The sequence below is a fragment of the Acartia tonsa genome, chromosome 10, assembly GCF_053477335.1.
Source record: "Acartia tonsa isolate MP-2025a chromosome 10, ASM5347733v1, whole genome shotgun sequence".
NCBI classification, from domain to species: Eukaryota; Metazoa; Arthropoda; class Copepoda; order Calanoida; family Acartiidae; genus Acartia; species Acartia tonsa.
The window spans coordinates 12,273,789-12,297,213 of record NC_137269.1 but is presented as its reverse complement, the minus strand read 5'-3'; the positions used below and the strand labels follow the sequence as shown (position 1 = coordinate 12,297,213).

The following is a 23,425-nucleotide window of genomic DNA, read 5'->3' as shown; positions in this document are numbered from 1 at the left end:
TATCCTATTCATCTGATTTTTGGAACATTTATTTCTAAGACAACAGCGTCCAATAGTTTAAGTGAAGCACTTCTTTAAATAAATCCTAAAAATCGAAGTATGTCCTTATACAGTCTCCTTTAATTACGCAATTTTGCAACAAATGTATGTATAATTTTGCTTAAAAGTCCTGCTTATTAAATTTTTAAACTCTTCAAGAGTTATTGTTGGTTTGACCTTTATTTCTAATTTCAGAGCTTCACTTTTATGGATGTTGTCATTCTTGTTTATGTAAGGATAAACTCTCACTTACTCAGAACTTTTTGTTATCTTTCATATTTACAATTATACCAAAACTTTTGATTTTTAAGTATATGGATTTTAAAATTTCTTTAGTTGCATAATTATCACTCCCCCCCCCCATCGAAAAAAAATTAAGGACTTCTAAAACATCTTTAAAACTTTTGACACTTTCGGCCATAATTCAAAGCATTTGTTTTTTTACAAATCAGGCAAATCAGATATTTCTTACTCAATATATAGCCCCCCCCCCCTCCTTCATTGACAAATTTTAGAGGAGATGATCAACTCCCCAAAGTAAAAAAATTCGCCTCTCCCTCAAAAGCGTCTTTTAGCTTTGTGACGGGATTTATTTTTCTATTATATAACAAACTTAAAACCCTTATCTAAAATAAAAATATCAGCAAAAGTTTTATTCTACTGTTTTAAATCTTTAGTCATTTTTAAATTGCATGAGAAAAAAGTTATCAAAACATTTTGATTGGTGTTTTTACGTCATTTTTATGTTATATAATGTACATTAATAAATGAGCATTTTTAGGCATATAAATAAGAGAGGGGTAGGTTTCTGGTAAAATTCGTAAAGGTTATGTGTTATATGTTAAAAACACTAGTAGAACGATAAAAATTTATGTTATTTTTTTATATTTTTTGTCTATAGCTCTTTTCAATAAGAAATACACATATTTAGTGAATATCATCGTTCTATTACTATTTTTAAGCCTTAAAACACACACCTTTACGGATTCTACCAGAAACATACCCCTCTCTTTGTACCATTCTGTAACCGTATTATAGTAATGTGACATAATCTCTAGAAAATATAGCCTAAAACCTGCTTAAGTATTTCATAACGTCATAATATCATTAGAATATTGTTATGACAGCCAAGATCACTTTTAAGTCGATTTAATCTAATGTCAGCTATGCTTTAAAAACTAGCGGATTCGCCCCTAGAGACCTATACGAGTTTTTCTTTTATTAGATTTTTATTTTGATCATATTTGTTTAAGAAATTTGTTAGTTCTATAAATGGAAGATGACAACTGGATTTGAATTATACAAGGTTCCATTAGATTCAGGTTAGTTAAATTTGACATGGTAGTTGCTCTAAAGAGGTACAAAATGGTACTGTGAAGAAACTTAATATCTTTTATTAAAGTTCATTTCATGATCAGGGAGGTTTTCTGCCCTTTAATTCCCTACCCCTTTGGACAAGGAGCCTCCAAATTCTAGGAGTGCGGACTCTAAGCTTAATTAACGTAGGAATGTTTTAGAAGAAAATAATCTTATATGGTTTTCTATTTTCCACTTTAAGAAACTGGCTATAATAATTCTTATAAAGCTTTCCTTAAAAGCTCACTCACTTACCTTTTTCTTCAAATTAACTTTTATATATTTTTATCATTTTATTTATTGTTTTTTTTCAAAGTTCAAAAAGAACGCATACAATGTCGTCCTAGAAAGAATTTGCTTTTTTCTTACATTTTATTGATATTTTTTTATTTTTTAGATGAAGAAATAATTGGACCCTTCAAAGTTTTATTAAGTAAGTTAATTTTGTATCATTTTATTTGGCATTTTTAAAAGTTTTTCTATGCGATATTTGTCTTATAACAACCATAAAATTAAGAAGCATTAAAATATTTTTGTGCTTTCCTTTTATGAGTGAGTGTCATTCCTGTTTTTAGTTTAGCTATCATATGGCTCACATAATTTTACCTGTGATATTTTACTCTTTCTTCTTTTTAATTTAGGCATGTTAGAATTATCCTAACGATCATAAAATTATATTTTGAACAATAATATACAGTTTAAAAAGTGTAGCAACTCTATAATAATTACCAGCTAGTATGTATGTTCATACTGAACATAATGATTTGTTTAACTTTTGTGTGAAATTTTTTATTATTTATTTATGATTATATTTTGCTTCCTTGTACCATTATACATATTGTTTTAAGCGAAGCATCTCTAATATCATGTAAAATGTAAGTATATCCATATCAGGCATCCTATATCTATTTAATTTTTCAATAGATTTAAAGTGAATTCTAAATAGTTTTGAATATTAAATGCCTTATTACACTATTGTTTTCATGTCCCTTTGTCTAACTTTCTTATTTGATGAGCATTGCTTTTATTGATGTTTTCATCCTTGTTTTATAATAAAGTTGGAGATGCTGGGGTTGGAAAAACAAGTTTGCTGAGAAGCTTTGTGGATGAGGATTTTAACAAGAATTATGTCAGCACTATTGGCATTGATTTTAGGTAATACTTTTATAACCTACTAGCGGATTCGCCCCTAGCCTCTAAGGGCTTTGCCCCAAGAAGTGATCAAAAAAAATTAAGGTGAAATTCGTAAAAGGACCAAGGAAATCTCCTGCAAAAAAAAATGACCAAGGTAATCTTCTGCAAAAAAAAATGGGGGGAATTTTTTTGTTTTTGGGGGGGGGTTGGGGGTGTCCCACCCCCCAAGAAAATAGCCACAAACCACCACAGGACCAGTAGGTATATACCCTGAAGAGTAGAATCAAATCGGTTCTTAAGCTTCAGACGGACGGACGAACGGACAGACGGACGGACAGACATCATTCTACTTTGTCAATAATCTTAAGATCTCGGTAATCACTGAACCGATTTGGCTTTACTTTTAGGGATTCCTTCATGAAGGAATCCCTAAAAGTAAAGGCCTGTGATAGTTTTAATCTATCTTTAAAAAAACATCTGCTCCCCATTTGTTTTCAACGATAAAAAAAATGGATGGAGGGAAGGGGGGGATCTTGGAAAATGCTGGTCCGTATTGGTTGTACGTTTCAGGGAAGCTTTAAAATAGAGGATAATTTATACTAATGTAGTTGAGTGGCTGTGGGTAAAATGCTTAGTGCTTTTAACTGAATATCTATTTAATTGAATTGTTGTATAATGTTGAATACTTTTTATAGGGTATTTGTCACAAGAATTAATAAAATTTTTAAAAAGACAGCTAAAAATTAAAGTTTTCTCAAATTAAAATTTCTTTCACTTTTAGAACAGTTGCCTTTCTAAAGTTAAATAATGAAGAAAACATTAACAATATGTTAAGGAGAAAGATGCTACAGCTAGGCCAAAGAAAATATGTCAAGTTGCAAGTTTGGGACACGGCAGGTATTGTCATTTAATCATTATCTTTAAAGAAACTTTATACATTTTTAACCCATAGTGTAACGAAGGGATGAACTGAAAAAGTTTTTTTATAGGTCAACTGATTATTATTCTTATTATTCTATATATTTAAACAAGGATAACAACAACAAAAAAAAAGCGAATTTCTGAAAAAGGAAGAAAAAAGGAACATTAACACTAATAGAGTGTCAGAGCTCAATAGACAGAATATTAATGGACAAGTTTAAACAAAATTGTATGTAAATTTTATACTGTTTAAGGACACACTTACACTTTTAGGACTTGATTATAGAGTTGATTTGCTTATAATATTGTACCTAGATGTAATAGGAATCAGTATTCCAAAAAATATATGAATAGGATAATATTAGCATACAAAAATGTTTTGTCAAAAAATAAAAAATCAGCTTGTATTAAATGTACGTACGGACTTTATAGTAACGATTTTAGAGTTGCTGCGCTTTCTAAGGCGTACCTAACTGTTGTAGGAATCATTATGCAAAGTTTGAAATCGATATGCAATTATAACCTGCTTAAATTAACGTTAAGAGCTAAACGTTACGGACGGACGGACTGACCCCAAATATAAAAAAAGCTTCCTTTTTAAAAATAACAGTACCAAATTTGCACATTTTTGGATATTTAGAACTAGCAATTAGGTATTAATGATGAATGATGATATCCATTGTAAAGAAAGGATATTGAACTGTTATATTTATATAAGATCAAAACATTTGATATCCTTATAATAAAGTAAAAGGATGTTAGTTTGTACCGAAGGATCTTGCTAACCCTTGAACCGATCGGGTTCTCCTTAACAAGGTAGCTTCTCATAGGTCCCGGAAAGGTTTATAACTATTTTGGGGGAGGGTACCACCACCCTTCCAAGAGAAATCGCCCCTACAAAAAATTTCCCCCGAATTTTTTTAAAACTAAAAAAAGGGGAGGGGCTACTTAGAACCCAATATAACCTAAACTAAAGTATTAAACAAACAAATGGAAAAGAATTTCAAATTAATTTTAAAATAAGGGGAGACGGATGGGTGCCTGTGCTTAACAAGGCACTTTGAGGGAAAACACCAGACATTCAAATTAACATTATTTTCCTTCTGATTTTTTAATTTTGTATTCATTTCCTAATTTCTTAATATCAAGTTAATTCAATTTAAGCTGATTGACTTTTATAACTTTAAATTAATTAAAATTTACACTTTTGTAAGAATCTTTTTCATTGTTAAATATTTAAAAGTTCAAAGAGAATAATTCTATCACTTAAAATTAAATTAAAAAGAAGGTGTATTAACTTTTTTGCTTTTTATTTAAGATAGCTAGCCGGTGCTTTTAGTAAGTAGTAGATGTAAAATTTTTCATAGAATTCAGATATGTAATCGGTTTTTTTGTAGACCTCTTATTTTTTAAGTAATTTAAGTTTTTTTAAAAAATAATTAAGTCGGTTTTAAGGTACTAAAACGCAACAAAATAAAAGAAGAAAATGGCCAGTATGAACAAAAATAGTAAGATCTTTAATTTGACACCTTACTTTTAAAATTCTGTTGAGTATTTATTGAAAAAATCTATTTTTTTAACCTCGGTTTAATAAAAATTTTAAACCTAAATATTTTCTCAAACAGACATAAAAAAATATGGGTTCATATATACCTTTAGAATCAGAAAAATATTATGAATCTATTCTAAGCAAAATTGAAAAAGTTTTATAAAACTATAATAAAAAAATAATTTTATTTTAAGCATCATAATTTTTGGCTTTAAAGGGTTCACTTGAACAAAACCTGAACAAAACCTAAACAAATGTACATACACTGTAACAGATATTTTTTAAACACAAGAAACAATAATGCATTTTTAACTGCATTTTTTTTAAGTTTATAAACAGACTGAAGCATACTTGTTCATAATTTTTCATTCTTTACATGTTATGTAAGTATCACTATTTTTATTGTAGTATCTATTGTATATATTGTTTGAACATTATCCTTTTTTTTGTCAATTGTATTGGTTAAGTTTTGAGAAGAAGCTTCTTGATTCGTCAATTTTAGAGATTTTTGATTGGCTAGTTTAATAGTTACAATTAAGTGTTCCCTGTAAAAATATAATATTTTAGGCCATTTTTATTTTATAAGTTTTTACTTTTTTTCAATTTTGCTTAGAATGGATTCGTAATATTTTTCTGGTTCTAAAGGTATATATGAACCCATGTTTTTATGTCTGTTTGAGAAAATATTAAGGTTTAAAGTTTTTATTAAACCAAGGCTAAAAAAATAGATTTTTTCAATAATTACTCAACAGAATTTTAAAAGTAAGATTTCAAATTAAAGATCTTACTATTTTTGTTCATACTGGCCATTTTCTTATTTTATTTTGTTGCGTTTTAGTACCTTAAAACCGACATAATTATTTTTTTAAAAAACTTAAATTACTTAAAAAATAAGAGGTCTACAAAAAAAACCGATTGCATATCTGAATTCTATGAAAAATTTTACATCTACTACTTACTAAAAGCACCGGCTAGCTATCTTAAATAAAAAGCAAAAAAGTTAATACACCTTCTTTTCTGAACTTTAAAATATAAGGTCTGATACGGTATGATTGTAATTGTGAAAACAAAAAGCTTTGATATTAATGAGCTTACCTAGTCGTCTTTAATAAAGAGAAAAAAAATATTTTTAAAGATTTAAGTTTATTTCTCATATTCATTCGAATCCGGTGGATAGGAACCGGTTCTCATCCATACGAAAAACTATGTCTAGCATCGTATTATATCCAGCTTTCTACGAATATAAAAATGTACAATCATAAGATTAAAACCAGTTTTTTAGCCGGTGCCTTCGGCACCTCGGGGCTAATAAAACTAGTTTTAATCTCATAATTGTACATTCTATATCCGGAAAGCCGTTTATAATACGACGCGAGAAATAACTATTAAATTCTAGGACAGGAGAGGTTTCGTGGTCTCGTAAAATCTTACTTCCGGTAAATATGAATTGATTTTTAAAGTAGCAAGGTTGCTCAATAATTATGAAAGTAGGTCTGTATGCAATATTATTGTCATTCACTCCATAACAAAGAAAAAAAAAGAGGAAGGGGTTACAAAATAAAAAAATGTTCACGTCCGAAAATTTTTTCAGTTTGGATATAGAATATGTGGAAGTGGATATATTGACAGGGGAAAATTTGTCGTCGATATAGGTTATTAATATGGACCTCATTTATTGGTCAATTCGTTCATCCAGTAGGAGGGGAAGGCATTGGGTAAGGGGGGTGGATGTGGGGTATCGTTTTTTAGCTAGTTGCAAGTTTCACGAGTACATGAAAATCTAGTACAACCTCCATTTATATCAATAACAGAAGTTTACAACTATTCTATGAGTATTGAGTACATATTAAAAAATGAAATGTAATGCTACATATTTAATTATTTTTCAAGGGGATGCGATGCCGTGGTGTTTGTGTATGATATTACTGATAAAATATCTTTCCAAAATATAGGTAAATATATATTTACATTGAAAATAAGAATAGAGAATTTAAGCATTTTGCAATTAAATTTATAAATCTGCCTACTTAATAAACACACATTTAATATAACAAGGCAAATACGCTGTACTATAAGTTAAACTATTTATAGTCAAGCTACTCTAGAATTAACTTTGTCTGTACTTCCGTCAGTCTGTAACGCTAAAGGGAAAATGTGATTTTCTGGGCTGCTATTAAGGAAACCTTGATGACTTTTTTTGTGTATTGATATTTCTTCTTAAAGAGAATCTATCATACAACTTACTTTGTCTGTCGGTCATATTTCATAAAACAAAAATATTTTCTTGAAGTTTTTGTGATTTTCTTTCTCTTTCTCTGTTTTATGACCAGTGAAATTTTGCTCATTTATTTCCTTTGTGCTTCGCTACTTTTGGATTTTGTCATCCTAGTTATTTCTAAAGTGAAAGAATACCAATTAATTTTTTTCAGTGAATTGGATAGAAACAGTTCGAGATATTTGTCAGGAATTCAAATATTCAAGAAATAAATAAATATCTGCTTGTCCTTTTGTACTTGAAAAAACAAATTCGGATCAAGTTAAGCTGAGTGTGCCAATGGCAACAGGTAGATTAGGCCAATATTCCCCCAAGTCAAGTAGCGTGTGCCAAAACAGGCTATTGGCATACTCAGCTTGACTTGATCCAAAAATTCTTTTAATTAATTGAGGTTTACCTCAAATTGCTTAGTCGAGCACAGGAGCTCCCCTTCTAACCTTAGATTAAATATTTGTTTGCTTCTTAAAACTGCGGTACAAGTCAGTGAGAGAGTGGGGACAATGGATTGTTTATTACACTAGTCCCCAAAGTTTTATAATAACGTTTTCGCATTCGTCGGCTGAACTACTTTGAGGACTTCAGTGAATTTTGATTGGTTCGTTCATTAAGATGAGTGTTCAAACGTTTCAACCAAAATCTACAGAAAGGTTATAATTTGTGTATCATTATTTAGGATGTATATCACGGCCATTGTCTCATCCTTTTACATCCCTTTAGATCCCTAGGTACAAGTATATTTTATTCTGATTAGAAACATTTCTTTGATATTGAATAATTTCAATAATAATATTAACAAAAAAATGAATATAAGAAATATCAATATTTGAATAAAATTTTGTAGATTCCTGGCTTCCTATTATCAGGAACTTTTCATTTAAATATATTTTCTAAAGATTTAATTTCATGTATTTTATTATAATTATATGATGGAATCTCTTAGGGTTAGGTAGCTGCATTTTTATATTTTAATCCTTATGAATGTCTCGTCCCTAGCTGCTATGTCCGGCATTTGGCATTATTATTACATTACTATGTACTATAAGATCTTTTACAAATGAACGTAAAACATTTGATTTTCAGTTGGATGTTAAAGAAGGCGTCTTAACTTTTTTGCTTTTTATTTAGAATAGCTAGCCGGTGCTTTTAGTACGTAGTAGATGTAAAATTTTCCATAGAATTCAGATATGCAATCGGTTTTTTTTGTAGAGGGTTGACTTGAACAAAACCTAAACAAATGTAGATACACTGTAACAGATATTTTTTAAACACAAGAAACAATAATGCATTTTTAACTGCTTGTTTTGAAGTTTATAAACAGATTGAAGCATATTTGTTCATAATTTTTCATTTTTTACATGTTATGTAAGTATCACTATTTTTATTGTAGTATTGTATGAACATTATCCTTTTTTTTGTCAATTCTATTGGTTAAGTTTTGAGTTGAAGCTTCTTGATCTTACTTTGAGATTTTTGATTGGCTAGTTTAATAGTTACAATTAAGTGTTGCCTGTAAAAATATAATATTTTAGGCCATTTTTATTTTTTAAAGTTTTTACTTTTTTTCAATTTTGCTTAGAATGGATTCGTATTATTTTTCTGATTCTAAAGGTATATATGAACCCATATTTTTTATGTCTGTGTGAGAAAATATTTAAGTTTAAAGTTTTTATTAAACCGAGGTTAAAAAATAGATTATTTCAATAATTACTCAACAGAACTTAAAAAGTAAGGTGTCAAATTAAAGATCTTACTATTTTTGTTCATACTGACAATTTTCTTCTTTTATTTTGTTGCGTTTTAGTACCTTAAAACCGACCTAATTATTTTTTTTTTAAAACTTAAATTATTTCAAAAATATGAGGTCTACAAAAAAAACCGATTGCATATCTGAATTCTATGGAAAATTTTACATCTACTACGTACTAAAAGCACCGGCTAGTTATTCTAAATAAAAAGCAAAAAAGTTAAGACGCCTTCTTTCAAATATGTTAGAAGGATTAAACAATTTTCAGTTTTGATTAGAAACAGATTGATATTTACTGGATTAGAACAGGTTCTAAGCCATACTGAAAAATTTGTTTAGTTTTGTTTTGAATTCTAAATTTAAGTTTAAATGTTTTTTTTTATATGAAGGTTTGGTGTTTTGTTGAAGTCAATGTGTAATTAATAGTTTATTATTTTGAAAAGTATTATTTGCTGGTTTTAACTTGGGTAAAAATTATTTTTTTTGTTATTGAGTTACTTACAAAAACTGAAGTTAACTTATACATATTTCAACGGATCAAGAGCGGCTGTCGAGCACTATTCTTTTTAAATTTTACAGAGAATCAATTAAATATTTGCCTTTGTTAGACTATTATTACTAATATTCCTTTCATTTTGTAATATTAGAATTTTATACAAGAAAAGAGTATTTTATTACAGTTAGGGAGTTGAATCCATTTTTATAGAAGCAGAAATATAATCTATGATTATGGTTTGGACCCTCTAAAACTGTAATCTACCCTTCCACTTTCCCCTCTCTTGGTGAAGATATCTTCAACGCCGATACGATTTTTGAAATATAAGATTCCACTTTTGTCTCTCTTGTTGAAGATATCTTCACCAAGAGAGGCAAAAGTGGAATCTTATATTTCAAAAATCGTATCGGTGTTGAAGATATCTGCACCAAGAGAAGGGAAAGTGGAATCTTACATTTCAAAAATCGTATCGGCGTTGAAGATATCTTCACCAAGAGAAGGGAAAGTAGAATCTTACATTTCAAAAATCGTATCGGCATTGAAGATATCTTCACCAAGAGAGGGGAAAGTGGAAAGGTAGATTACAGTTTTAGAGGGTCCAAACCATAATCATAGATTATATTTCTGCTTCTATAAAAATGGATTCAACTCCCTAACTGTATTAAGTTTGACTATTCTATAATTTTTTTTGTTAATTTGTTAGGATACCCTTTAAGAACCAATGGTATCTTACTTTATGAGCTGAAGCCTTTCCAGTATAAGCCTGTTTACAAAGGTTTATGATTTTTTTGGTCTTAAAACACTGTTATTTACTATAAATTATGGACAAGAAGGCCTAAGTTGTTCCTTAAAAAAGTTACTTATTTCAAATATTTGGCCATAAGTTAAAAGAAAATATATAACTGCAATAGTATATAGGACGGTCTGGAAATTTTGATGTATCTAAACTAAAAAATAATAAAACGAAATAATTTGTAGCCTATGGGATACCTCTTGCCCTGAAGGGCTAACCCTTAATGCCCTAGCCCTACAGATCTCCCCATATACTCACTTAGCCAAACCCTTGGTTTTAGTAGGGAAGAAGTTCATTAACACTTCAACTCTTATGGGCTAGGCTGCTGTCCATCACACTTTAATGTCAGGTTAAACAACTTAGGAGAGCCAATCTCACCTTTTTGGTCCAAACACACGGGGTATTAAAACACCCTACTGACATCTAACTTTTTTATTGCACGACCTTTATTGTGAAAGTCATATCTATGTATAGTAATGAGTTGCACCTGTTTTGGGTCAAGGCATTTCCCTTTACTCTATTTTTTAATATTTGACATAGGAACTATTTTTAACGTCATTCGTTTTGACCTGGTGTTTAGCCGAGGTTCAAACCCATCACCTCCCAAAACGACGAGCGGATGCGATACCGTTCCGCCCCCCGCCCCCCCCCCTAAATGTATTAAAATGAAAAAACTAAACTAGAAAGTATACAATGCATGGTGGTGGGCAACAAATCAGATCTTAAACATGGACGTCAAGTAACAAGGTAATTATACATTTTTTCAGGGATAGATCAGTGTTAGATAATTTATCCTCCTTGTATTTTTACAAATATTCATGTAAGTGTTTGAAATTAATGGAAGATGAAGTTTACTCCCATATATCCCTAGAATTCTGCTTGATAAAGACCAAGGCTTCAAGCAAAAGTTCAATGAAAGAATTTCTATAAAGATTTCCAACTTCAAATCAATCAAAGTCATTCTTTGTTAATTTGATATTTTTTTAAAAATACATCAAATAATAATATTTTTTAAAGGATAATTCCTTATGGTGATTTTTCTTTAGAAAAATTTTAGGGCATAATTTTTCAGCGGCGGTAGTGGTCCTTGGAAGTCTCTCGCCGCAGTTTCCGCCACTTACATCGGTTTGCAGGAAAACGGCAGCGAATCTTTATAAAATATTAATATTGTAGACTTTATGTGTATGTTTTACTATAACCATTACTAGCTGCTTAGTCCCTAGCCTCTCGGGGAGGTTGGAGTATTTTCCGAGATCTTAAGCTTCAGACAAGAAAAAACCTTACTACTTTATATTATACACTAGCAGCTGTACCCCTATCATGTAGGGGCTCTATATTCGAAGGGATATGATTATGGAAGGGCAGAATAATATCCTAAAACAATCCTGGGACCCATAAGAAGCGTCACTGTATAGGAGAACCATATCAGTTAAGCGATTAGCGAGATCCTTCGCTACAGACAAAAAGGCTTACTATTTAATAGGATAATTGTTCCTTTACTATTTACTTGTTTTTTTATAGTTTAAAGGAAAATTTATTTAATATTATGTAAAAAGTACAAATCCGTTAATGGAAAAGGTGGAAATTACATAACATTTAGGTAAAACATATAAATACATATATTTCTTAGAAAATTTGCACCATGAATTTTCATTTTTTATAAAACACAATTTTGACTGATGAAAATCTATTTCATAATTTATGTTATTTTAGGTTTTCTAGCGAAGTTTAAAATTTTAAAAGTTTAAAATAAAAAAAAAACTCTAACTTGTTTTTTTATTGCAGGGAAGAAGCCAAAATTTTTGCAGACACTTTTAATATGGATCTTTTTGAAACTTCAGCAAAAGAGGTAATTTTGTGGGCTCAGCAGCTACACGTCATCTGCGTGTGAGCCTTAGTCAATTCGTCATATTATAACTTGAAAATTCAGCTGGATGTCTAAAACCTTTTCCTAAACAGACAATCGATCTTTACAGAATTTTAGTTTTTGCACACAAGCGGTTTAAATTTGAAGCTTATGCGCGGCTGGCTATTTTCAAAGGGAAGCTTACTTGAATCACATCCATTTGGGATAAAGATAAAGATATAATCTTGCTTTAGGACCCAACAACCTAAAAAGGTCTTAAAAATATTTATGCACAACAAGTTTGCATGCATTCAACAACAAAAAGAAATCATGAAAAGCACGTTTTACCTAGCTGAGCGCTTTCTGTTATTTATTCATAGAACAAGGATGACAACTTTATAAAAGTGAAGCTTTAAAAGTATACGGTAGGATAAACCCTATATAGAGATTGTTGTCAAAGAGTTAAATAACCAACTTACTTCAAATATAACTACGTCTTTTCGATAATATAGTTGTTTTCTAAATTGTACCTAACATTACAGGAATCATAATGGCAAGTTTAAAATCAATAGGACAATTCTAATATGCTTAGATTAACGGCACTTCGTTACGAACGGACGCAGAAAAGCTTCGCTATTAAAAAGAGGACATGAATATTTTTTACAACGTCGGTCTGACGGACATACAAACGGTAACCGAGTATCTATGATAATACCAATTAATAAAAAATTTTCATATTTACTTTCATAAATATTTTATCATAGAAATTGTTTAAACAAGATATTTTCAAAGTTATTTAACTTTCATTTATTAAAGAATGTATTGAAGAGAATTTGATATTTAATATTGCCAAAGATACATATATTTTAAAACTAATAGAATTTTTAAATAACTTTTCATCGAAAGTCAAAAAAGCAAAAAGTCACCGACAGACCGATAAATTAAGTAAATTATATTCTGGATGTTCATTTGTATAGGAAACATTCACAAAATATTTTGGTCATCTATCTTAAATGACAGTCGAAATAAAACACATTTCTGACAGAAGGACATTTGGTATTATAGAGTTGCTTCTCCACAAAAAAAAACTCATAAATAGCTTTCTCGTATTTATTCGAATCCGGTGGATTGTCATTTGTGGGTCAGGAGTTGACTTCCTGCTGATTTTTATAATTGTAAAAGATTCCCGTTGGCTTACAGACGGCTGACGCACGGCTGTTGATACCTGATTCTTATTGACTAACTTAATTTCATTAGAATTTGGAGGTAAATGAGATGTTCTCCGCCCTCTCTGAAGCTCTCTGGATGGATTGGATTTCCAGGTATGACTTGTAATTCATTTGCCAGCCTATGTAACACCAGATACTGAGCCCCTAGAAGCAAGGGGTCTATATTTGATGTAGGAGGGAGAAGGGGCAGAATAAAAACATCCGAAGACTTTCATTTAAAAACGAAAATATTCTAATAACGTCCTGGAATGTGAAGCTTCCCTTAAATTGATAACAAATTGTTTCAGTGGTTACTTACCACCTTATATAATAGGATAGGGTGCTATATTAAAAAAAAATCCAAATCTCAGTTATGTGTCATACCAAAATCTGAAAAGTCACTCAGTTATAGCCCTCTATCTTTTACACACAGAAAATGAGATAAAAAACCAGAGGTTGTTTATAATTCAATGCTAATAGTAACTATTCTAATCTGTGTTTTGTTTTAGATGGAGTAGACAAGACGTGGTAAGTTTTATATTATTTATTTATACAGGGTACATCCTTATAATAAAGTATCAGGTATATCTATCTATGTGTCTGTGTGTTTGTATGTTTGTACCGAAGGATCTCGCTAACCGATCAGGTTTTCCTCTACAGGGTTGCTTCTCATAGGTCCTGGGAAGGTTTATAAGTATTTTTATCATTGGAGAGTACCACCAACCTCCCAAGAGAAATTATCCATAGAAAAAAATTATCCCCACAAAAAAAACATATTTTTAGATCTAGAATTAATAATAGGAAGAGGTTGTCGACCTCCTCCCCTCAAAAAATTTGCTCCGAATTTTTTTTCTTTCATTTTAAATCTAAAATAAAAATTTTGTTATCGAATTCAACTCTCCTTGAGGCATCTAGGGGCGCGGCGTAGTATCTAGTAATATATATTGTATCAAGTTTTCGAATTTACTATAAATAATCTTTTGACATTACAGACATTAGAAATAGCTTAAAACCACCTCAACGACAATATATATATTCTCTAAAGAGTAGAGATCAATTCTTTTAGAAGTTACCGAGATCTTAAGCTTTAGAAAGGCAGACGTACGGATGGACGGACAGACATTGTCTACTTTTTTATTATAGAAAAAGTAACTTAATAATGTGTAATTTTGGGAGTTGCAGCGAATTTTTGCAACCACTTTTATATTGCTAAAAATTTTTAAGTTTTTTTTCGCGAGTATTTAACACATGTGTCCCGTTGTTATTCTAATAATTATGAAATAAATATTAGGTAATTGCTTTTATATAAAAGTATTTAACTCTTCAAAGACATAATTTTAATAAATTATAGGTGTAACTTTTCACCTGTTAATTGTTAATTAAAATTGCAAAAATATTATTTTTTGCGTTGCCTCAGAATGAAACATAAAGTTTTATTGTTTTATTACTTTAAAACATTTTCTCGTATTCATTCGAATCCGGTGGATAGGAACCGGTTCTCATCCATACGAAAAAACTATGTCTAGCATCGTATTATATCCAGTTTTCTACGAATATAGAAATGTACAATCATAAGATTAAAACTAGTTTTTTAGCCGGTGCCTTCGGCACCACGGGGCTAAAAAAACTAGTTTTAATCTTATAATTGTACATTCTATATCCGCGGAAAGCCGTTTATAATACGATACGAGAAATAACTATAAAAGTATTATTAACAATAACATACACAAAAACCTACTTAAAAAAGATTTAAATATATTATTACTTCAAGGTATTAATAGTGAGGCTTCTCTTCAATATATCTACGCCAGTCTAGCTTGCTGTAACCGTTCCTTATGTATTCTATATAATCCATTCCCTCTCTATTTTTAACCTCTTTCTGAAGACTAAAACTGTTTATCCAAAGAAATTATTACACTTGATAGCCAATAAGACAATAAAATTAACCTGATGCTTTATTCAGAGAAATTAAACTACCTAATGCTGACTTAAAAAATACTTTTTATTTTGTTTCAAAACGTGTCCATTTTTAAACAAATAATGTGGTCGGATTGTTGCTACACTGTGTTTCTAGTGGTCCAATCACCTGGATTTTCTATAAAAAAAAAGTGGTGAAAATTTCTTTAATTTTGGACATAATTGCCCTTGTTATAATGATGAACTTTGTTTCAGAATAATGTACTGGGACCAACAATCCACCTTGGAGGACACAGCAACAATAGTTTCTATCCCCAGCCTGCAGAGCTTGCACACCTCAGCACCAATATGGACATTCTGGTTAGTAGTTAATATGTAGTAGGAATTTTTTTTATGATAAGCGCTTTACTGAGATAGGCATTTTTGCGATAGGCGTTTTCTAAGATTTGTTTAAGTAATTGCCAACACGTATAACTATGCCCAAAAGTAACGCAGACAATAAAATAGAATAAAGACGGTTGATCCCAAGGCACCAACATACCAACTGTTGCAGATATCTAACCCTTTGATTACACGATTTGCCTGGAAGTTCTAACTTTGGATGGTAATTGGCTAAGGCATTCCTTCTACAATTCCTTTTATTGACACGACAAAAGAAGTTACATATCTTAACATCGTTAGCTATTACGAAGTTTGGCTGAGATGCGAACCCGAACCTAAATTTTTCATGTTTAAATGAAACTACACAATGACTTTCAGACGCCTATCTTATACATTGGCTGCGGAAATCCCATTCTTATCAACATTTCTGCTCAAACAAACGCACAGATAACTGCTGACTGACATTCCCTAGATCAAGAAAGGTTGCACTATTGAATACCCCTTTCATCAGTATGAAATTCAAAATAATTAGAGTATAACATTTTCAAATAATCAGGGTTTAGGAATAAAAAAATATGCATTTAATTTATTTCTAAATGGGACCCAAAATATTTCTTTATTGTGGAAAACGTATCTAAATGTTTAAAAAGCCTTAAAACCTAATTATTGATCAATTCTTGCATAGCAAAATAAACATCATCACAATGAGAATTACCAAAAAAATAGTTAAATATCATTAAATATAAATGATAAAATTATTTTCTTCTTTAATTGCCCAAAAGAATAAAAAATCAATAAATCAGAAAGTTCAAAAATTGCAATAAAAACTTCTTATATATAGGAATAGTAAGTGTCCTTTTTATTATACTTAAAATAATATATTTCCCCTTTCAAAATAAAATAAATTGTTAATTAGAATTTGTAATTAGAAAAAAAAACTAGTTTTTCATGGTAATTTCTGGTTTTGGTCAGTTTCAAGTTTAATCCTTAAATTAAGGCATTCAAGTAACATTGTTAAATGCTCTAAATAAAATATCCTATTATATAAAGCAGTAAGGATTTTTTTCTCTAGCTTAAGATTTTGATAACTACTGAACCAGTGCATCAATATAGTTCTCCGGGATACATTACATAGGTCCAGGGATTCTATTTTTAGATTTAAGTCTTAACAAATACCATTTCGAATACAAAGCCTCTAGATGTAAGGGGCGCAACTGATATTACGATAAATAAACGCTCAACCTCTAGATAGTGTGTAGCTCAAAGTACGTCATAAATTTCCAGGGAGGGCGGGGACATTGGGCTATTTATCACTCTAGTCCCAAAAAAAATTATTATAACGTTTTCTTATTCGTTGGCTTAACAACTTTGGTAGCTTTTATTGAATTTTGATTGGTGGTTTGCTTAAGTTAAATATCCAAATGTTACAACCACTAATGGTAATCTAAAGAGTTGGTAATTTGGTGCATCATCATCGGTGATGTACATTCTTCAGCCATTGTTTCATCCCTTTGGATCACTGTAATTTATGAATGAAAGATATGTCGATATTTAAAGATCAGTTTCTGATTTATGATAAAAAAAAGGTCATTTGTGGTTTATATCTAACATGAAATGTTGTCTTATATCAAAGCTTTAAAATATTTTTTAAAAGCGAAGCTTTTCTATAATTAGGGTAGGTCCGTCCGTACGTCCGTCCGTCCGTCCGTCCGAGATAGATAGCTTTTATTGGTTAATTTAGGCATGTTAGAATTGTCCTATCGATTTCAAACTTTGCATGATAATTCCTGTAGTAGTTAGGTACGATTTAAAAAGAGTAGCAACTCTATAATCATTACCAGAATGTCCGTATGTCCATTTCAAACATGTTAATTTTCTTTACTTTTTTAACAACAAATTTTTATATGATCTAATTATCCGTTTGATCTGATTTTTGGTATATTGATTCCTGGGACAACAAAGAACAATAGTATAAGCGAAGCAACACAATAATCAAGTCCTTAAATTGTAAGTATGTCCATTGTCCATAAACATTTTGTCCTGTATCAAGCAGTTTTTCAACAAATTGACTTACAACTTTTATATTCTGGTTATTCAGTTCTGACACTATACAAGTGTTAATGTCCGTTTGTCCTGCCGTTTCAGTGCTTCGCTTTTATAGATGTTGTCATCCTTGTTTTTAAATGCTCAGAAGAATAAACTAATTCTTTTGTAATTTTTTTTATTTGCCTGATTTATCATTAAATGCTATCCTAATGTCAAAACTACTATAATAAAGTATAAATAAATCTCTTTTTTTAGATTTTTTTGTCTCTTTAGGGCGTCACCACTAAAGATAGGTGATAATTTAGTCCCCCAATTAACTTTCTCTTTAGAAGGTTGATATATCCTTTCCGTAAAATGTTACCAGGACCTGTAAAAATCTTCCCTGAAGTTAATACAGATTGACCAAGTGATACCTCAGAGACCCACACTTTCTTATTCAAAAATAAAATAAAGGGTGGAGGGGGAGAGGGCCTATTTTTTCTACGGTGAGGGTGGTTCTATGCTCAACTAGGAACTTTGAGGGAAACCGCCTGATAGATTATTATTTACAGAACAGCTACTCTATAGATGTTTTTATTCAGGGAGTAGAATGTGCATGGGAAGCGAAAGAAGATCATTCTCCTTGTTGTAAATAAATTTATATATATTAATTGTTTAGGGATTTATTCATATTTGGTAATGCTATGTTATGACTGTTTTTTATTGATTTCAAGTGGCGCAGCTACTCTAAAATTATTTCATGTACTTCCATATGTCCGTACAGAAATGTATTTTAAATTAACTTTTGAAGAGTAATTTCATACATTTGTACTATGAAACTCAATTCAAAGTTCTAGCTTCTTGTGACTTTGTATTAAAACTAGCAGCTTCGCCCCTAGCCTCTAGGGGCTTTGCCCCAAAAGGTTTAATCAAACCAATTTTTCGTATTTTAGATTAAAAAGTTTTTTGGGGGGATATAATTTTTTTTTAACCTAGTAATAGTGTCTAACTTTTTATCTTTGGTGTTGAAACACAAATCGAAGGATGAGAGGAGGTGGGAAAGGAAACCCCTAGAAAAGAGATGAATTTTTGTTACGTCACAAAGATAAAAAGTTAGACACTATTACTAGGTTCTTTTTTGGGGGGGGAGAGGGGGGTAGTCGACCCCACTATTTTAATTTTTTTTGGGGTGGGTGCATTTTTCATTTTTTTGAGGGGGGGGGTCCCACCCCCCAAGAAAATAGTTATAAACCTTCCCGGGACCTCTGAGAAGCTACCCTGTAAAGGAGAACCCGATCGTTTCAGCAGTTAGCGAGATCCTTCGCTACGAACAAACAGACAGACAAACAAATAGACATCGTTCTACTTTGTATTATAGACTAGCGGCTTCGCCCTTAGCCTCTAGGGGCTTTGCCCCAAGAGGTTTGATCAAACCAATTTTTCGTAATTTAGATTTAAAAGAAAAAAGAAATAAATTTTTTTTTTTTTTGGGGGGGGGATTTTTTTTTGGGGGGGGTAGTCGACCCCACTATTTTAATTTTAGCTTTAAAAAGAAAATTTTTTTTTTTTTTGGGGGGGGGGGTATTTTTCATTTTTGGGGGGGTTAGGGGTGTCCCACCCCCCAAGAAAATAGTTATAAACCTTCCCGGGAACTATGAGAAGCTACCCTGTAAAGGAGAACCCGATCGGTTCAGCGGTTATCGAGATCCTTCGCTACAAACAAACAGACAAACACACAAACAGACAGACATCGTTCTACTTTGTATTATAGATAAGGAAAGGGAGACAGAAAAGTACCATCAAGAATTGTCTCAAGATTATATCATAAATTTATCTCACAAGCTATGTGAATCATTTCAAAAATGAAAGTAATTGGTTTAGTAGCTTTGAAGATCTTAACAAACAAACAAAAAACCTTATTACTACACCCCTAGATGCCTCTAGGGCCACATAAGTGAAAATAGTCGACCCTCCATTTTTAAAAGCGAAGCTTTTTCTATAATTAGGGTCGGTCCGTCCGTACGTCCGTCCGTCCGTCCGTACGTCCGCAACGGATAGCTTTTTTCATTAATTTTGGCATGTTAGAATTGTCCTATCGATTTCAAATTTTGCATAGTGATTCCTGTAGTAGTTAGGTACGATTTAGAAAGCGTAGCAACTCTATAATCATCACCAAAATGTCCGTACGTCCATTTTAAACATGTTGATTTTTTTACTTTTTTAACAACAAATTTTTATGTGATCTAATCATCCGATTGATCTGATTTTTGGTATATTAATTCCTGGGACAACAAAGTATAATTTAATAAGCGAAGCAACTCTATAATCAAGTCCTAAAAATGTAAGTATGTCCATAAACATTATCCTGAATCAAGCAGTTTTTCAACAAATTTACTTACAATTTTGCTTTGACTCTTATACATTTATATTATGATTATTCTGTTATGACACTATACAAGTGTTAATGTCCGTTTGTCCTACTGTTTCAGAGCTTCACTTTTATGGATGTTGTCATCCTTGTTAATTCCAGGTTTATTTAATTTATAAATCGAAAAAATATTGATTTGTATATTTTATAGAGATAATTTCTTTTCAAAGGTGGTGGTACCTTAAATAGTTATAAACCTTAAATAGACCTATGAAAAGCTTCAATGTAAAGGAGAACAATTTAATTGGATGCGTGTCCGAAAGCCACTAAACTAAAGCTTTATTTTGGCCCTTAAAGGCTAGAGCAGAGTCACTTTACCCGTATAAATACTGCTATATTATTCACTCCCACATATTAATGTATCGCATAATTCGATAGGAAAACTATAGGTATAATTATACTTTACTTATATTTAGTTTGTTGAAAATGTAGGGATATGTAAATATGTTCAATAAAAAGAAATCATTCTAATAGATAAAGTATCTTAAGTTTATAATACAAAGTAGCAGGATGTCTTTCACCTGTCTGTCTGTCCGTATGAAGCTTATCTGTAACCGTGATTCTCAGGGATTATACCATTAGTCCTGTGGTGGTTTAAGCTGTTTTCTGTTTGAGTAAGACATCCACCTTCCAAAATAACTATAATTGTTTGGCTTTACATTTAGGATATTTTTGTATTATGTTTAAAGCATATTTTTAAGCCTAGTTAACTATCTCTGTGTACACACGACTATTTATTGATGAACAATCACAACCCTGCGAGATTGAAAGAAGTGGACAATTTACAACATATAATTATACATGTACAGACAGTTATGAAATTTCAGAACAGCTTTATATTATAAAAGAATAAAGGTGTACATTATAATACACTAGCGACTGCACCCCTAGCATCTAGGGGGCTTATATTCAAAGGGATATGGAAGGGAAGAAAAATAGAATAATACCATACAAAGAATTATTTAATAAAATAGCCTGAAACCATCTCAGGATTTAAATGAGTAGTATATCAGTTCAGCGGGTAGTAAAATCCTTCACTACAGACAAAAAAGCTTAGTACTTTATTATAATAGGATATAGGTAGGAAAGGCATTAGAAAATTAGCATGCTTTAGATATTTTAGTTCAGTTTAGGCGCGTCTCTCTTTTGGACTATGTAGTCCAGAGAATACGGCCACCCTGTTCCTCCATGATGTCCTGTCCTTGGCATGTGCTTGGCTTCTGATAAAGTTCTGCTAAGCTTCCTAAATGCATTTTCATTAAGGATGAATAATAAAAGCAAAATGTAAAGGATACACATAAAGACTGACACGCTAGTTGTAGAAAAGTTTAGCATAAAAAAATATGATTATTTTTTTTTATTCCGGTTAATTGCCACACCTAAAAGTGTTTGCAGAAATAATGTGCTTACTATATGTTGTATTAATAGATTTATATATTTAGACCACATCCCTTATTCATTAAACATATTTCAGTAGTGAAGCTACTCTAAATATAATTCACTTTGTTTCTTCATCCGTTATTCAGTCTGTGACTTTTCTCGGATTATATTGAAAATAGACAGTAATTTTTTTAGAAAATATTCCTATGACATATGAGCAAAGCATCTTTTATATACATTATTTTGTACATCTGTCTTTGTACTTCAAATAAAAGCTTAAACATTCTATATTTAGATGCTATATACGTTACGCATGAACAAAAGACGTACCTGGTCTAGCATACGTGCAAGCATGATAGCATACAGGTGAATTTAAACACAAAGGCACGATTCTTTCACAGAAGACAAAATTAGGGTTGGGCCGGATATCCGGTGTGGCCGGATATCCGGCCGGATATCCGGCCATTTTTAATATCCGGCCGGATATTCGGCAATATAATCTTTTATATTTTACAACAAAAATCTCTGTTTTTTTTTAATTTTAAATGGCTTTAATTTTCTTATTATTGAAGCTAGTAGAACAATTTTTTCTGAATATTTTTATCTTTATGTAAATTTTATATTAGAAAGCTAAAAACATAAATTTTGGCGGTGGCAGCAGTACTTGGCAGCTGCCAGCCGCAAACCGATGGTTGGCAGGTAAACGGCAACAGATTTTATGAAATTGTAATAAGTCATGAAAATATATAAAAAAAGCCTAAGTTTAAAATTTGAAATCTTCAAGTAAAAATTTGCGGTCCCAAGAACCGTTTAAAGATTTCTGGAGACCTGGAGGTTCAGGACTTGCAGGATTATACCTGGAACCTGAAATCGACTTGAACACCTATATTACATATGAGGATGTACGACTAGGGATATTTTAGTATTAGATAACATGAAATGCTTTGTTTAAGTAAAAAAATATTTTTACTTTTTATCTGAATGACCTTACCAGATTTGCTGGTATCCTGTGCCCGCCAGGAAGGAGGTATTAAAAAAATTTCAACTCTCAGTTATGTGTCATACCCATATTTCGAAAGTCACTCAGTTATAGCCCTCTACCTTTTATACACAGAAAATGGGATAGAAAAAATCAGAGGGGGGGGGAGGCATTCAACGCCACCTCCCCGCCCATCCTCCAACCGTTAGGGATTGATATTACAGATTGAGAGTAGTAATAGTTAATTAGATTTATTTGCTAAGCTTTTTTGTCTGTAGCAAAGGATCTCGATAACCGCTGAACCGATATGGTTCTCCTTTAGAGTGAAGCTTCTTATAGTGGTGGTTTTAGGCTGTTTAATTTTTATAAAAAAGTCGTTGTAAGGTTTTAAGTTATTTTTCTGCACTTTCATGTCCCTTCTAATTTCCCTAGATACTAGGGACACAGCGGCTAGTATAATATAAAACACCAGTTTTTGAAGAAAATATTTTTGCGGGTATAGTCCCTTTCATGGCAACGCCCCTTAAGGAGCGATTATTCACATTTTCACAGTAGCCTATCTCCTATTTCTAGCCCCTCGCGGGGGACTCTAACCTTGCGGGGCCAATTGCCTAACCCTGCGGGGAAATCACCTTACCAATAATAACCTAACCTAACCTAAAATAACCTATTAAAAGCAATTTAAAAAATACAACGAATCGCCCCTTAAGGTGCGTTGCCACGAAAGGGACTATATCCTTTTTTGATACTTTAATATGTAGTAATTTGGCCGGTTATCCGGCCGGATATCCGGTCATTTAGCCGGATAGCCGAATATCCGGCCAACGCCGGATATCCGGCCGGATACCGGATATCTGGCATTTGAAATTAGCCGGATATCCGGTATCCGGTATCCGGCCAAAAAATATCCGGCCCAACCCTAGACAAAATACATATTGCACCTCTTTCATTTTT

General features: G+C 31.4%; 1 protein-coding gene across 1 annotated transcript; it reads left to right on the top strand.

Annotated features, from left to right (window-relative positions):
- The first annotated feature begins 1,285 nt into the window (after positions 1 to 1,285).
- Positions 1,286 to 18,419, top strand: LOC145330526 (ras-related protein Rab-13-like). Its single transcript, XM_080175152.1, has 14 exons — positions 1,286 to 1,361; positions 1,793 to 1,828; positions 2,454 to 2,550; positions 3,365 to 3,426; positions 6,396 to 6,435; positions 6,890 to 6,951; positions 7,429 to 7,463; positions 8,116 to 8,137; positions 10,991 to 11,054; positions 12,093 to 12,156; positions 13,411 to 13,475; positions 13,871 to 13,889; positions 15,534 to 15,638; positions 18,287 to 18,419. The coding sequence occupies exons 1-14, from the start codon at positions 1,319 to 1,321 to the stop codon at positions 18,338 to 18,340; spliced, it is 768 nt and encodes a 255-aa protein (XP_080031278.1). The 5' UTR covers positions 1,286 to 1,318; the 3' UTR covers positions 18,341 to 18,419.
- Positions 18,420 to 23,425: the final 5,006 nt, after the last annotated feature.

Excerpts from the sequence above, each read along its gene's own strand:
- LOC145330526 (XM_080175152.1), top strand. The coding sequence starts at position 1,319 with ATGACAACTGGATTTGAATTATACAAGGTTCCATTAGATTCAG. Across the intron at positions 1,362-1,792 it reads CAAGGTTCCATTAGATTCAG|ATGAAGAAATAATTGGACCC; the intron begins GTTAGTTAAATT and ends TTTATTTTTTAG. Across the intron at positions 2,551-3,364 it reads ACTATTGGCATTGATTTTAG|GAGAAAGATGCTACAGCTAG; the intron begins GTAATACTTTTA and ends CAATATGTTAAG.